Source organism: Prosopis cineraria, unplaced genomic scaffold (assembly GCF_029017545.1).
Source record: "Prosopis cineraria cultivar Desert tree isolate PC_DT_omini unplaced genomic scaffold, ASM2901754v1 PC4, whole genome shotgun sequence".
NCBI classification, from domain to species: Eukaryota; Viridiplantae; Streptophyta; class Magnoliopsida; order Fabales; family Fabaceae; genus Prosopis; species Prosopis cineraria.
Genome location: NW_026555335.1, coordinates 8,683,457 through 8,697,983, shown reverse-complemented (window position 1 = coordinate 8,697,983; position 14,527 = coordinate 8,683,457). Strand labels below are relative to the sequence as shown.

Below are 14,527 nucleotides of genomic sequence, written 5' to 3'. Positions count from 1 at the left end.
AAGACAAACATTTTCTCCCCTTCAGCAAATTTTTAACTTCAAAATTGTAGGGATTAAGTATCTTTCCATCAAACATTTACTCGAGATTGGATAATCTCCAAACTTGCGGTGGTTTTGATTGCATTTAAAAGCTTGCAAGTTTTGTACTAATTATGGCAGAAGGATTGGATTCAAAGTGGCATAGCAATATGCGCGTAAGAGGGGGGGAAAAAAGGCACAACTCGTTTATGCAGATTTATTTGTTGCAAAGAAGACATGCAGAAGGTAGAAAAATGGGATTATAAGACAATGGATCATAAACAGGAGACTAAAACAAAATGGAAAGCAAGGATGCAACTTATGAATGTGGCAAGAAAAAGCTCATTTACTGCAATTGCAATAAAAAAGTTTTTATGTTAAATACCTTTAAATTGATCTGGCAGGTGGTGTGGCCGTGAAACGAAGAATGTCACTTGAAGTGATGAATAAACAACCTGGAGGTAGAAAAGAAAATGCATCTGTCTACCATAATTTGTTCATCAATTAACTCCTAAATGCATCTTATATTATATAATAACAACAAACCTTATTCCACTAAACAAAATCAGTTAGATAGATTGTATGATGCCGTTATGCTCTACTATCAATCAAGCTTTTAAGAATATTATTAACTACAAGGTCTCATTCAACAACTTCCATAAGTATTATCTTTAGTCTTCTTTTACTTCTCTTTATAGAGCTTAAAATTATCTATTTCACTCTTCTTCCTAGTGCCTCCCACAGCTTTTTCTATACATGTTCAAATCATCTCAAACAATTTTCCATTATTTTTCCTTGAATAGATGCGACGCTTACTTTTTCTTTTATATGTTCATTTCGGATTTTATTCTTTTTGTGTATGCTTGCACATCCACATCAACATTCTTATATATGCTACTTTAACTTTATGCTCCTACTTTAAAACTCAATATTCACTGCCATACAACATAGCTAGTTTTACAATAGTTCAATAAAACTTCATTTTAAGTTTATTAGGTAACTCTTGATCACAAATAATTCCTTTAGCCTTTCTTCAATTAAACCACATAACTTGTATCCTATGTGCAACATCCCTATCAATTTCTCTATTATGTTGAAAAATATCTTCCAAATATCTAAATATTTTCACTTAAGGTATAATCTGATCTTCCAATCTCACTTTCAAGTCACTACTAACTGACCTCTTATTAAAATTACAATGCAAATATTCTATCTTACTCCTACTTAAGGGAAAACCCTTCAACTCCAAGGTTCTACTCTATAACTCAAGTTTATAATTAATCTCTTATTTTGATTCTGCAATAAGGACTATAGCATTTGTAAAAAGCATGCATTTAGAGATTTTCTCTTGAACATGCTTAGTCAAAATATCTAAAATTAAGTTAAACAAATAAGGTCTTAAAGATGATCCCTAATGTAGTACAATCTTTATAGGAAAATTCTTTGTTTTATCACTAAGCATTCTTATACTGATTGTTGTCCCTTCATACATATTTGTATAGCTATAATACAAGCAACTCGAACTCCTTTCTTTTCCTAGGCTTTCTAAAGTATTTCTCTTAGTACATGGTCATCATAACTTTTTAAATTAATAAAAACTACATGTAAATTTTTACCTTTGCTTCAATATTTTTCCATTAACCTCATTTGTAGATAAATCGCTCTTGGAAATGCCCTATCCAGAATAAAGTCAAATTAATTCTTAAAAATACCAGTCTCCAATTTTAATCTATGTTCAATCACTTTTTCCCATAATTTCATTTTATGACACATAAACTTAATCTCTTTGTAGTTTATACAATTTTAAATATTCTTTTTATTTTTGTAAGTAGGAACTAAAGTGCTTTTCCTCTATCCTTCAAGCATTTTGTTAGATCATTAGATCTCATTAAATAATTTAGTTAGCCACAACACTTCTTTTTTACCTAAACATTTTCATACTTCATTAAGGATACATTTAGGTTTATTGGCTCTACCATTTGTCATTTTTTAAGAGTTTCCTTTACCTCATTACTAGGCATCCGTTGATAGAATGACAAATTTATTCTCCTTCACGAGTTATTAAATCTTTCAAGTTACAAGACGAACTCCTCCATCATTGAAAAGTTCATAAAAATAAGTCTTTCATTGGTCTTTAATATCATTGCCTAGAACCAAAACTCCTCTTTTTTTATCTTTTATACACCTTATCTTTTTTAAATTTCTTGATTTTCTTTTTCTACACTTAGTAATCTTATAAATTTTTCATTCTCTATCCTTTATCTCAATATCCTTGTAAAACTCTTCAAATGTTTTAAAACGAGCTTCATTCACAGCTTTCTTAGACACCTTCTTAGCCACACGATACCTTTCCCATTTTTCAATATTATTGTGCAAATAGATGGCTTTAAAACAAATTTTTTTATGTTTGGCATTTTCCTATACATTCTCATTCCACTACCAAAACTTCTTATCCCTTGAACCAAAAACCTTTTGATTCTTCATAAACTTCTTTAGAAACTTTTCTTACCTTCTTAGGCATATCCTTTCACAAGATGTTAGCACTTTCTTGAGATTCCAAATTCATTCAGCTAAAAGTTCTACTTGAAAATTTCCTGCTTTTTACCTTTTAACTACCACCGTATAATTCTTGGGTTAACTACTTATTGTCACTTTTTATTTTTACTTTTTAAAGACAAGGACCCTATGCTGTATTGTTACACCATCCCCAGGAATCATCTTACAATTATTATAAAATTTTCTATCCGTGTTCCTTACAAAAAAAGAAATCAATCTATGATCTTGAATGTTTACTTTTGTAAGTGATGAGATGCTCATCCCTCTTCTTAAAACAAGTGTTGGCAATCTTGTTGAGCTCCCCAAAACCAAAACTACCATAACCCCTTGCATAATTACCTATCTCCCTCCTAACATAATCATTAAAGTCTGCTCTAAGATTTTTTTTTTCGCTTTGTGGTATGCTTTAAATCAATCCCTTTAAGTCTTCTAAAAACAATTCTTTAAGATAGGCTTTTGCCCTAACTTGAGGTGTATAAATATTAATGATATTTATCGTCTCAAATCCAATGATCATTTTTTAGGAAATAATTATGTCCTCAATTATGTTAACTTCTATCACATTATTCTTCCACCCTCATCAACAATAGTACAAACCCCATTTTGTGCGCTTACTCTTCTGTATACCAAAATTTGAAACCTTTAATATCTATAGCTTATTCACCAACACATTTAGTTTCCTGCAAGTACAAAATATTAATTATTATATAAATCATAACTTTTACCACCTCTATAGATTTACAATACAAGGTCTTAATGTTCCAAATACCAAATTTGATCCTGTTCATGTGAGCTAACTTCTTTAATTGCGCTTATCCAAAATAATGTAGCTACCCTTGCTCATGTAACACTACATTCTAATGCCAATACAACAAGTTTAACTCACTTGTCACTACACTCGAGTCATACAATGCGTTATTTATAAGCAACGACCAAGCATTAGCACAAACGCATCTATTGTCCATATTCATGTGAGATCCAACAAAGTGTTCTGTTGGCTGTTAAAGGTCTGATATAACCCTCTTCCTTCATTTAGGTTTGAGACTGACTATAAACATATGCTAAGTTGCATCTTATATCATATTTTTAAAACTTATAATGGTAATTATTAGCCATTTCTCACATCTTCTAACAAGTTTCATGTGCTTTCCAAGTTATAAAACATAGCTTTAGAAGATATCTTTTAGGGAAAATGATGATAAAATTCCCCGAATTATACAAATGATAGTCCAATCCCTCAAAATACCATAATTTCCATTGAAATTTTTGGAACTTCTATGTCAATAAATTTTAAAAAAAAAACCATTTATTCTTATTGAAAATAACAAGCTTTAATTATAACTTTTGTTTAAGAAATAATAATTTTTTTATGAATTGCAGGAGTTGAATAAGAAATTACAACTTCATAAATGTAATTCCTGTTATTAAAAAACAAACCCTAATCACAATTTTTGTTTAAAAATAATAACTTTTGTTCTATGAATCATAATAGTTAAACAAGAAATCATAACTTGTCAATTGTAATTTCTATTATTAAAAACATGTTCTCAAAATAACAAATCTCAATCACAATTTTGTTTAAAGAATAATAATTTTTATTTAAAGAATTACAAGAATTGAATAAGAAATTAAAACTTATTGATAAGGGAAAAATTATATTTTTAATTTAAAATTTATTGACAGAAAAGTTCTTAGAGACTTAAGTGAAATTATGACATTTCAAAAAATTATATTATCATTTATAAAATTTTAAAGGATTTTACTGTCATTTTCCTTATCACTCATTCCTTTTTATTAGTTAATACTCTATTTTCATGTATGTGGTGTATTAAAATCTGTGATGTATTTTGGCCAACTATTAAAAACTGTGATGCAGAGGTAGTAAAAAAAAGGGTAGAAAAAATTAATATAGTAGTGGATGGATGCATGGGTTTAGGGTTATCAATAAAAGTAATGTTAAAAGCTAATTTAATTTTTTTTAGCAACATTAATTCTTTGAGTTGCCTTTAACTACTTTTCTTGGTATGTGTAAACTGATTAAAATTAAAATTAACTTATATTTAAAACCGAGGGCGTGCAACAAATTTAACAAATTCGACACGTATTTTTTATGGATTTTATTATTTATAGATTCATCTGTTGCATGCATAAATAATATATATATTTTAAAATATATATATATATATATATATTGTCAATGTTTTTTTGAGTGGAATATATATTGTTAATGTTAATTGCCAATGAGGATTTCATCGTTTTCATACCCGGACTTATCCGGACAATCAGACTGTTACCCGGAAAAAAAAAAAAAAAAAGAAGCAGTGTGGTTTAACATTTAACCTGTTTCAGCATATGACCTGGATTTTGCCCCGCTTTGAACCGCCAAGGTTCATAAAAAAATGAAAATGACGGGAACCTGAGGGGGTTTTTGTGGATCAAGCAGGTCTTTCCAGGGGCATATTTGGCATTTTGAAATCTGAAAACCCTTCTTCCCGATGACTTACGCGGCGCCTCTTTCGTGACCCGTCTTCGGTCTCAGCCCTTCTCAGGTCTCACTCTGAGCCCCTCTCAGGTCTTAGTCTCACCGTCTCAGGTCTCAGCTACTTGGCACAGCCTCAGCAACTCAACCTTACCGTCTCGTCTTCTGTTGGTCGGTGTCGGTTGGCCTCGGCCTTCATTCCATTCCACCCTTCTTCATTCTTAGTCTTCCTCAATGATGGCAGAGTAGCAGCTCGAGCTCGAGCTCGTCTTCTTTACTCTTCTCTGAGCTCAGCAGCGATCGACGGTTCACCTTCGTCTTCTTCACGACTTCACCCTTCAGATTCAGAACAGTAGCGTAGCGTCGAGTCTTCGCCCTTCTCATCTTTGTATCCTCCACTTCCAGGTTACATTCTTGGCGATGCTTTCTTCTTTTTCTCTGCTGTTTGAAAGATTATTAAATCCGATTGTGTGGCCAGTTGATTGATCTTGTGATGTTTGGCTCTGATTGCGGTCAAAAGTAGTTCCAGTTTATTTTTAATGTTCTGATAGCTTTTATGGATTAAGGGGATGTTTAATTCTGTTTAAGAAGAAAGTAATTGCGTTGAAGAATGTAATATGCTCTGTATCATCTATCAGAGTTGTTTCAGCTAGGGGTTTGCAGAAGTTCCATGTCATTAACCTATCTTAGTTAAATGCAGATTTTCAAGATCATTGCTAATAACTTTTAGTATAAATGAACTTGAAAATGTGCTTGTTGTGGGGAAAAAAAACATTAGGATATTTACATCATTTACTAAGATCGTGCACTGTGAAGTTTGTTTTCACATTTAAAACTTGATTCTTGAAACTTATTTTAGAGAACTCTATACTATAGTAATTTTTAGCATTTGTAACATTCAGGAAATTCCATTCGTGAATGTGCTTATTGTGAAAAAAAAAAGCAGTAGGATATTTACATCATCCACCAATCTTTGACAAGTGATGAAGTTATGACTTTTTTTTTTGGTGAATTATAAGTTATAATATCGTGGATTTTGTATTGATGTATTACTTTATGGACAAATTTTACATATTGTGGTGTTATTGTGGTGCAACTAGAACATATTCTGAATTTCTGGTGTTGTTGTATTAATAACTTAATATATTGTGATTTTTTTTTGTCAAATTAATATTTTATTTCTTATATATATAGTTATGTATGTAAATATTTTTATTTAATTATTATATTACCAATTCGACCAGATAAATCATGAGACCTGTGACCAACTAACATTTCAGGTTCGTGGTCCAATCCAGGTTTTAAAACACTAGAGGATTTAATATAATATTGAATCAATATTATATACTATTTCATTTGATTAATTAATTTAAAATTTTTATAACTATTTAATGATTTTCACATTTCACACTACACTCGGCTGCCACTCAGCTGCACAAAAAGCCAGTGCTGTCTTTCTCCAATTTGCTCAAACCCTTTCATTCTCTCCTTTCTAGTGCCTTTCCATTGACGAAATATTGACTGAAGCAAGCTGGAAGAGTGCTGAAAACCTAACAGTTAAGACAACCATTGGAGCTCAAAGATGCCAGGCCCCACTGTAGAATTGGAGCCAGTGGAGCCTCAATCACTGAAGAAACTAAGTTTCAAGTCCCTCAAGCGTGCTCTCGATCTCTTCTCTCCCATCCAGGGCCAGCTTGCTCCACCTGATGCCGAGAGGTATTTATTTGTTTCTTTTCATCATTTTTTATTTACATTTTTCAACTGGGTACCCTCTGAAGTCTTAACTTTTAGCGTTGTTTGGAGTTATGACTGATTGATTATTGTCATTAATGTCTAATCTTTAAATTGGGACTTTTTAGTTTTTATGTGTTCTTTTGAGTTGTTAGACACCAATGTTGACTATGTTTCTCTCTTTCTTGTGTGTTTTGTTATGCAGCAAGAAAATTCGCATTAGCTACAAGGTAAGTTGGCGGTTAATTCTATAGACTAACGTAGTGTTGCCTTTGAATATCTTGGTTTTTATTTGAAATTGCTGGCCTGCATCAAAAGAGTTATCTGGTTGACTCTAAAAGCGAATTTGTCGAACTTTAGATGCATCTGAGTGGCTTTAAGATTTTTTTTTTTTATACTATTGAAACTTAGGTGAATGTGGAATATGCTGGAATCAAAAGCACCGCTAATCAACCTCGTCAACAATCAGATCACAGTCAACAACCAGGGCCCTCTAATGCACTTGCTCTTCCAGGTATTGTGAGTGTAGTTATCATTTCGGTCTACTATATGCATTCTCTAGCAAGAATGCTAGCTGGCCAGACCGACTTCCAGTTGTTTGGTTATGTACTACACATTTAACCATAGAGTCATAAGATCGAATTGGCGGGAAGAGCAAAAAAGCAAGAATGCTAGCTGAATGTAATTGGGAACAATTGACTTATAAATGGTCATGATATAGTTTCTCAATGATGATTTTATTTGCATTTGATACGTGGTTTCTTGGTTCATTGCTATTGTCTCATCCACAAGAGAGTTATACAATTTAGTTATCACTTATCACTTATCAGCCTCACTTACTAAAAGATCTTTTTTTTTTTTAACCTGGATAGTACCTTAAGAGATCTACTTTATGCATCTAGTTGGAAGGACAGATGGAAATTATTCTGAAAGATTACAAGATTTTTTCAAGCAAAAGAAATATTCATATATGTGTGCTTGTTCTTGGATTTGATTATAGTTGCTTGCACTGAGAACCAAAAATAATTTTTTGTGAGGAAAAATAAGTTGTAGGCATCCATATCTGATGAGCACTGACTTTTAAGTGTTAGAAACATCCATGACTCCATTGAAAGGAAGAGCATAAGAGCATTTCTCATGGGATTGTAAATTTGATATCACTTTTTTTGTTATATGTTACTTTACCATGGAAAAAGTAATGATGTGAACAAAAAAAATGCATGACGTATATATAATGATTTGTATCTTTCTTACTCTTGAACTGTTTGTGTTGCTCGTTTTTTCTCCTCATTAATACCATGTACACATTCTTTTAGCTAAAAAAAAAAAAATTACATGCTGGCATGTTATAGCAATGGTTTCACGTTTCAATGTCACCTTGCATGTTGTTGAAATTCTGCCCTGTTTATGGAATTTTACATTTATTTCATTGTTTCTGCTTACCATTTTTTTGCCCTTCTCACTCTTGGTGAGCTGCTGATAGCATTTTGCCATGGAATACTTCGTACATCAATCCTAGAGGCTTTATTAGGGCTCTAAATTCAGATGTTTGTTCCCTATCATTGTACATAGGTCCAGAAGATTCCAAGGATCCTAAGAAAGGAGCAGCACAAAATGCTTTGGTAGTTGGCCCATCTATGCCAACTCCAGCATCGTAAGTACTCCCTCTCATCCCACTGTTTTTTTTTTCCTTCAAGGTACTTAGATTGTGTTCTTTTTTGCGAACTTTTGGAATAATAGCATGTTATGGCTGTTGAAAAGAATTATCTTTTGCATCGTTTTGTGATTTGCTATAAAATCTGACTGTATGTGATACTTAGTTTATCATTTTTGTGATATCTGAAATAACAGCCTTTTATAGCTCTTGAGAATTATTATCTGTTGCATAGTTTCGTGGTTTGCTATATCTTTTTGTATATGATATTCCAACGTATGATTTGAATGGCCTGTCTGATTTACTTAAACTTGGAGATGGCCATTATTTTAAATCTTTTATGTAAATTATGCGAATTTTTTTAGCAGCTTAAAGATTGCACAACTATGATAAAAAAAGGTAAGGCATTTTATTTTCAAAACTTGAGAAAGAGACAATTGCTTAGGAAATTCTCTTTCCTATTTGACTTCTCTTTTCATTTTACTTTTTATTGTATGGAGAAACTGTAATTATTTTGGATAAAATATATTTTTTCTTTGCATGCTACACACGATAATTTGTACTCTTTTTAATGTTTAAACACTTTTGAAATAAGTGAAGAATATTAAGAGAAAGCATTTTAATTTCACCAATGAAGTCATGAGTTTGAAACAGTACTCTTCTGTTGAACCAAAAAATTATTGAAAGGATAAAAAACAAAGTTTCACGGAGCCTAATGAAATGCGTGGAGAAAGTTGAAAGAATAAAAAATGTTGCGTGGAGTTTATCTCACTAGGTGGAGTTGGCTATAGACAGCTGTACTATTCATGGGTTGCAAATAGTATGGTTCCTTATGGATTTTACATTTTACATTGATATTGTTTGTTGTTAAAGAGTGGAATCAATAATGTTGATTCATTGATGCATACTGACTCTCCCTTCTGTTGAGTGCAACACACTCAGTGGACAGGTTTTTTGAAAAGATGTTAAAATCACATCATGGTTGTGTTTTTGTTTCTCAACAGGAATGACCTTGGTTTTCCAAGCAAAAGTGCGGCAATTATTTCTGCCCCTGGTTCATCTGAAAGGTTTTAGCTCTTGCTATTTGTTCTATAATTTAAGAGATTTAAGAATGAGTTTTGTTCATGGTTACGGATCTTATTTTATTATCTCAAAAGAGTATAATTTTTGAACTGTTGGTTGTGTTCTTTATATTGTGCCATTTTCTCAATTTTTGTGTTTGCATTTTACATTTTAGGATTTTAATTTATACATGACTCATGATTGACATTCAGTGGCATTATCTTATTTGACTAATGATTTTAGTTTGTACGTCACAGGAATTTCTCAACATCTGCTTTAATGGAAAGAATCCCTAGTAAATGGCCACGTCCTGTATGGCATGCACCATGGAAGAACTACAGGGTAAGTTTTTACCCCTTAAGTCAGATCTTGGTGTTGAAGAGTAATATTAGCATTGTAGCCTTTTCTTGTTCAAATGAATTGCTCAGTTATATGCATGAAGGTCCAATTAGTTTTATTTGAAACTTTTGTGATTATTTGTCACTTCAAATTTCTACAGCAGCTTGACATTTTTTATGCATTTTTGTACTTGCATGCTTCTTTTTATTTGTCCAGTAATTATCTTTCTGTTGATATTATTTTCAAGGCACTTCGGTTATACATAACGTGAATTTCTTATTGAAAAATTTATTTGTGTGTTCTTTGTTAATTTACAATGGTATGTCTTATGGAGTAAGCTAGAGCTATTTTCTGAATTATTTTTAAGCTTGGGGTTCGAGGGTGTTTCCATTTTTCTAGTTTGCCTTGTGAACTATCACATTAAATACAGTCATTTTTAGCAAATTGCAATTCAATTTTGAGCATGATTATTCTTGCTCTTGGTTTCTATGTGTCACTAATGTATTTATTTGTTCATTATGACCATATCTAACTGCATTATTTCTTGGTGGATTCTATAACTGGAATATGAATTTGATAAAATATTTGGTTTCTTTTGTATAGGTCATCAGTGGTCACTTGGGGTGGGTGAGATCTATTGCTGTTGATCCCAGCAATACTTGGTTTTGTACTGGTTCTGCAGATCGAACCATTAAGGTATTTAATCCTGAAATGCATGCCACTGTTGCTTACAAGTATATTGGGATGAAATGAAAGGAAACCTATTGATGTCTCTTCATGTCTAGAATATTGTCTTATTTTGTTCTAGTCAAACAGCAGTATTTTCTTCGCTAAATGTTCAGTTGGGCAGATATGGGATTTGGCAAGTGGAAGGCTAAAGCTCACATTAACAGGTCACATTGAACAAATAAGGGGTAAGATTCTAACGCAATTAGTAATGCCAGTGGAGGCAACAATTGCAAAACCAGGTCAATAATAACAGTGGATTTTCTATGTAGGCCTTGCTGTTAGCCAAAAACATACCTACATGTTTTCTGCTGGTGATGACAAACAAGTCAAATGCTGGGATCTTGAACAGAATAAGGTAAGTCCCCATTTCACAAATATTTTCTTTGGTTGGAATTTCAGGAATTCTTAAAGACTTGTAACTTTTTATGCACATGGATTTTTATTTAGGTTATCAGGTCTTATCATGGTCATCTAAGTGGTGTTTATTGCCTGGCTCTTCATCCTACGATAGACATTTTGCTGACTGGAGGACGTGATTCTGTGTGCCGAGTATGAACTTGTCAATATAGCACTTCACAGAACATTGTGATGGATGTCATGCTTTCAGTTTGAATGTTGTTAAACTAACTTTTCGTTTCCTTATTAATGAAAAATTAGAAAGGCGATAACTATGTTCTGGTGCTTCAAACTTTTCAGGTCTGGGATATACGGAGTAAAATGCAAATCCATGCACTATCTGGTCATGATAACACTGTCTGCTCTGTATTTACCCGCCCAACTGTATGTAGCTTCTCATTCTGTTGTCTATATATCTATCTGTACTGTGTGCCTGAATCCTGATAATCTTCATGATTCTAATGGCACGTTATTCGGTTTGTTCAAGACTTTTCTCCATGGCTTTATGTTTTATGACTTGCCAATATCCTCCATCAGATGGACCAGCTGTTGACAAACAGGCTGAGTTGGCAGATGGCATGGCTTAAATTGAAGTTGTTTGATTTTAAAATTAAAAGACATGTGGAATTCAACATTTAATTGCAGCTATTATTATTTATTTATGTTACCTATCTGTTGATTGTTAGTCTTACAGATGTGTTTTTCTTATCATGTTTACAGGATCCACAAGTTGTTACTGGTTCCCACGACACTACCATTAAATTCTGGGACCTTAGATATGGTAATTTATGATTTCCCCCTATTTTTTCTTGTGTTTGTCTCCTCTTGTTGCATCTGATTCTCTTTATGTGTTTTATATTTGATTTGACGTGATGAATCCTTGCAGGTAAAACAATGGTAACACTTACAAACCATAAAAAATCAGTTCGAGCAATGGCCCCACATCCGAAGGAGTATGTGTTCATATCTTTTGTTTGTTGCTTGTAAAATGATGAAATGTGGTTCATTTTATTTAAATATTGTATTATTTATCTTCTCACCCACTTCCCTTCCTATATCCTTCAGGCAGTGTTTTGCATCTGCATCAGCCGACAACATTAAGAAATTCAACCTTCCAAAAGGAGAATTTATGCATAACATGCTGTGAGTGGTTCAACTTGCAATTAGTATATGTTTTTATTAGTTTCTTGTTCTTGTGTGATCTGGGATGACTATGAAAAGTCTGATTGATTACTCAGAACTAGAACATAGTAACTAGTAGAAAAGTTTCTCTTTCAACTGTTGAAGAGTTGAGATGTTATTATGTACGTATAATCTTGCTACAATCTATTTGGAGAATTTACTTCCTTGGCTACAAGCTTATTTTTCTCTTCCATTCTTTGATGTTTTTTTTTTTTTTGGTTGGGTGGAGGGGGTTCGATACTCTCTTTTTTAAAAAAAAAAAAAATTCTAATGTATTGTGTATTACAATCTTCTTAAGTACTTTTGCAACTGTTCAAAAAGTTGAAGCCCCTTCAAAATATAATGGATATTTTGAAGCCTGATCTCTTAAAAGTGATTTTTAATTAGATTCACCACTAGTAACATATTTTGACCATTATTATGTACTGATTTACTTAAATGCAGCTCTCAGCAGAAAACCATAATCAATGCGATGGCTGTCAATGAGGAGGGCGTGATGGTCACTGGAGGTATAGACTTCAAACAGTACTTCTCTAGTGTAGATTATAATGAATTTGTTTATGTCAATAAATTTATGTGGCAATTTGATGGTTTGTCAGAAGAGCCCAGAAGGAACATACATTGGTATAGATATCTCTTCATTCGTTCATTGATTTAAAGCTTCTTTTCTTCTGGCTGAAGGTGACAATGGGAGTTTGTGGTTTTGGGATTGGAAGAGTGGTCACAATTTCCAGCAGGCGCAAACAATTGTACAACCTGGTATGTATATTTGTACCCTTTTGAAATCTATTTATCTATATATAATATAAGAAGTCTATTAAGTTGTATGATTCATGAGCCATAAATAGTGCTGCTCATTCTTCAGGTTCTGTAATGCATTAAATTATGATAAGGAAAGACATAATTATTGTGTGGGTGTGTGTGGATACCATTACTGATATTGGGTATTGTGAATTAATCGAATTTGGATGATCAGGATCATTGGACAGTGAAGCTGGTATTTATGCACTGACCTACGATGCAACGGGTTCAAGGCTGATTAGTTGTGAAGCTGACAAGACAATCAAAATGTGGAAAGAAGACGAAACTGCAACACCAGAAACCCATCCCCTCAATTTTAGGCCTCCCAAAGAAATCCGCCGATTCTAACTGCTGAGCGACTATTCATTATGTATCGTCATCATGTTTTGTAAAGATTTTCCGAGTGCTGCTGCTTGTAAGTTTCAGCCCCTTTTCTATTTCGATTAATATTATTCGTAAACAGTACGTGGTGCACACTAACATGGTTTACATGAGCTGCTGCTTCCCTTTAAATTCTACTATTCACATAAGAGAGGACAAATCTTGAAGACGACGTGCATGCTGCAATAACCAATTCCAATTGATTCTGCATGACGTGCATTTTTCCCCTTGAAATAAGTGCCCGAGTTTTGCAGTTTTTGCTTGATATAAAATTTAGGTCAATATGTAAATTACTTTTGGAAACTCCGCCTATGTTTATAGTCGGTCTCAAGCCCGAGTAAAGGAGGAGGGTTGTGTTAGGCTATCAACAGCCAATGTAAAAATTTGTTGAATCTATCATGAACATGGATAATAGACGTTATAATGTTAATGCTAGGTCGTTGCCCGTAAGTAACGCGCTGCATGGCTCGAGTACAGTGATAAGTGAGTTAGAGCCGCTGCATCGGCGCCCGGATGTAGTGTTAAATGAGCAAGGGCTATCGCGTCATTCTGGACGCACGCGGCTAAAGAAGTTAGTTCATAAGAGCAAAATTAGATTTGATACTTAGAATGTTGGGACCTTAAATTGTAAATCTGTAGAGGTTGTAGGGGTTATGATTCAAAGGAAAATCAATATCCTTTGCTTGCAAGAAACAAAATGGCGTGGAGAAGAAGCTAAGGATATTCAAGGTTTCAAACTTTGGTATACAAGAAAAGTAAGTGCACGCAATGGAGTAGACATTATTATAGATAAGGAGTGGAAGAAGAACGTTGTAGAAGTTAGCAGAATTGGAGACAGAATTATTTCTTTAAAAATGATAATTGGACGTGAGACTGTTAATATTGTTAGCGCTTATGCGCCGCAAGTCGAGACAGAAGCCAGTCTTAAGAAATTATTTTGGGAGGATCTGGAGGGGTTGATTCGACACATACCACAGAGTGAAAAGATTTTTATTGGAGGAGACTTTAATGAGCATGTCGGGAGGGAAGCTGGTCAGTATGCGAGGGTGCATGGTGGTTTTGGTTTTGGAGAGCTAAACAATGAAGGACAAACTCTTCTTGATTTTTCATTGGCGTATGATTTTAAGATTGCCAACACTTGTTTCAAGAAGAGAGATGAGCATCTCATCATTTACAAAAGTGGAGCATCAAGGTCACAG

The 14,527-nt window shown here is 33.3% G+C and overlaps 1 protein-coding gene across 3 annotated transcripts; it reads left to right on the top strand.

Annotated features, from left to right (window-relative positions):
* The first annotated feature begins 4,962 nt into the window (after positions 1-4,962).
* On the top strand, positions 4,963-13,500 carry LOC129308173 (protein pleiotropic regulatory locus 1). 3 transcript variants are annotated; one of them, XM_054949214.1, is made up of 18 exons: positions 4,969-5,458; positions 6,550-6,769; positions 6,990-7,014; positions 7,196-7,298; positions 8,357-8,438; positions 9,443-9,505; positions 9,758-9,842; positions 10,443-10,535; positions 10,690-10,753; positions 10,838-10,923; positions 11,016-11,117; positions 11,265-11,348; positions 11,685-11,745; positions 11,851-11,917; positions 12,030-12,107; positions 12,591-12,655; positions 12,828-12,905; positions 13,123-13,500. In XM_054949214.1, exons 2-18 carry the CDS (start codon positions 6,636-6,638, stop codon positions 13,293-13,295), a joined length of 1,443 nt encoding a protein of 480 aa, XP_054805189.1. In that variant the 5' UTR covers positions 4,969-5,458; positions 6,550-6,635; the 3' UTR covers positions 13,296-13,500. The 3 variants fall into 3 exon arrangements, with proteins under 3 accessions (XP_054805190.1, XP_054805191.1, XP_054805189.1); XM_054949215.1 differs by lacking the exon at positions 13,123-13,500 and having other exon boundaries at positions 4,963-5,458; positions 12,746-12,865; XM_054949216.1 differs by lacking the exon at positions 13,123-13,500 and having other exon boundaries at positions 4,964-5,458; positions 12,749-12,888.
* The last annotated feature ends 1,027 nt before the right edge of the window (positions 13,501-14,527 follow it).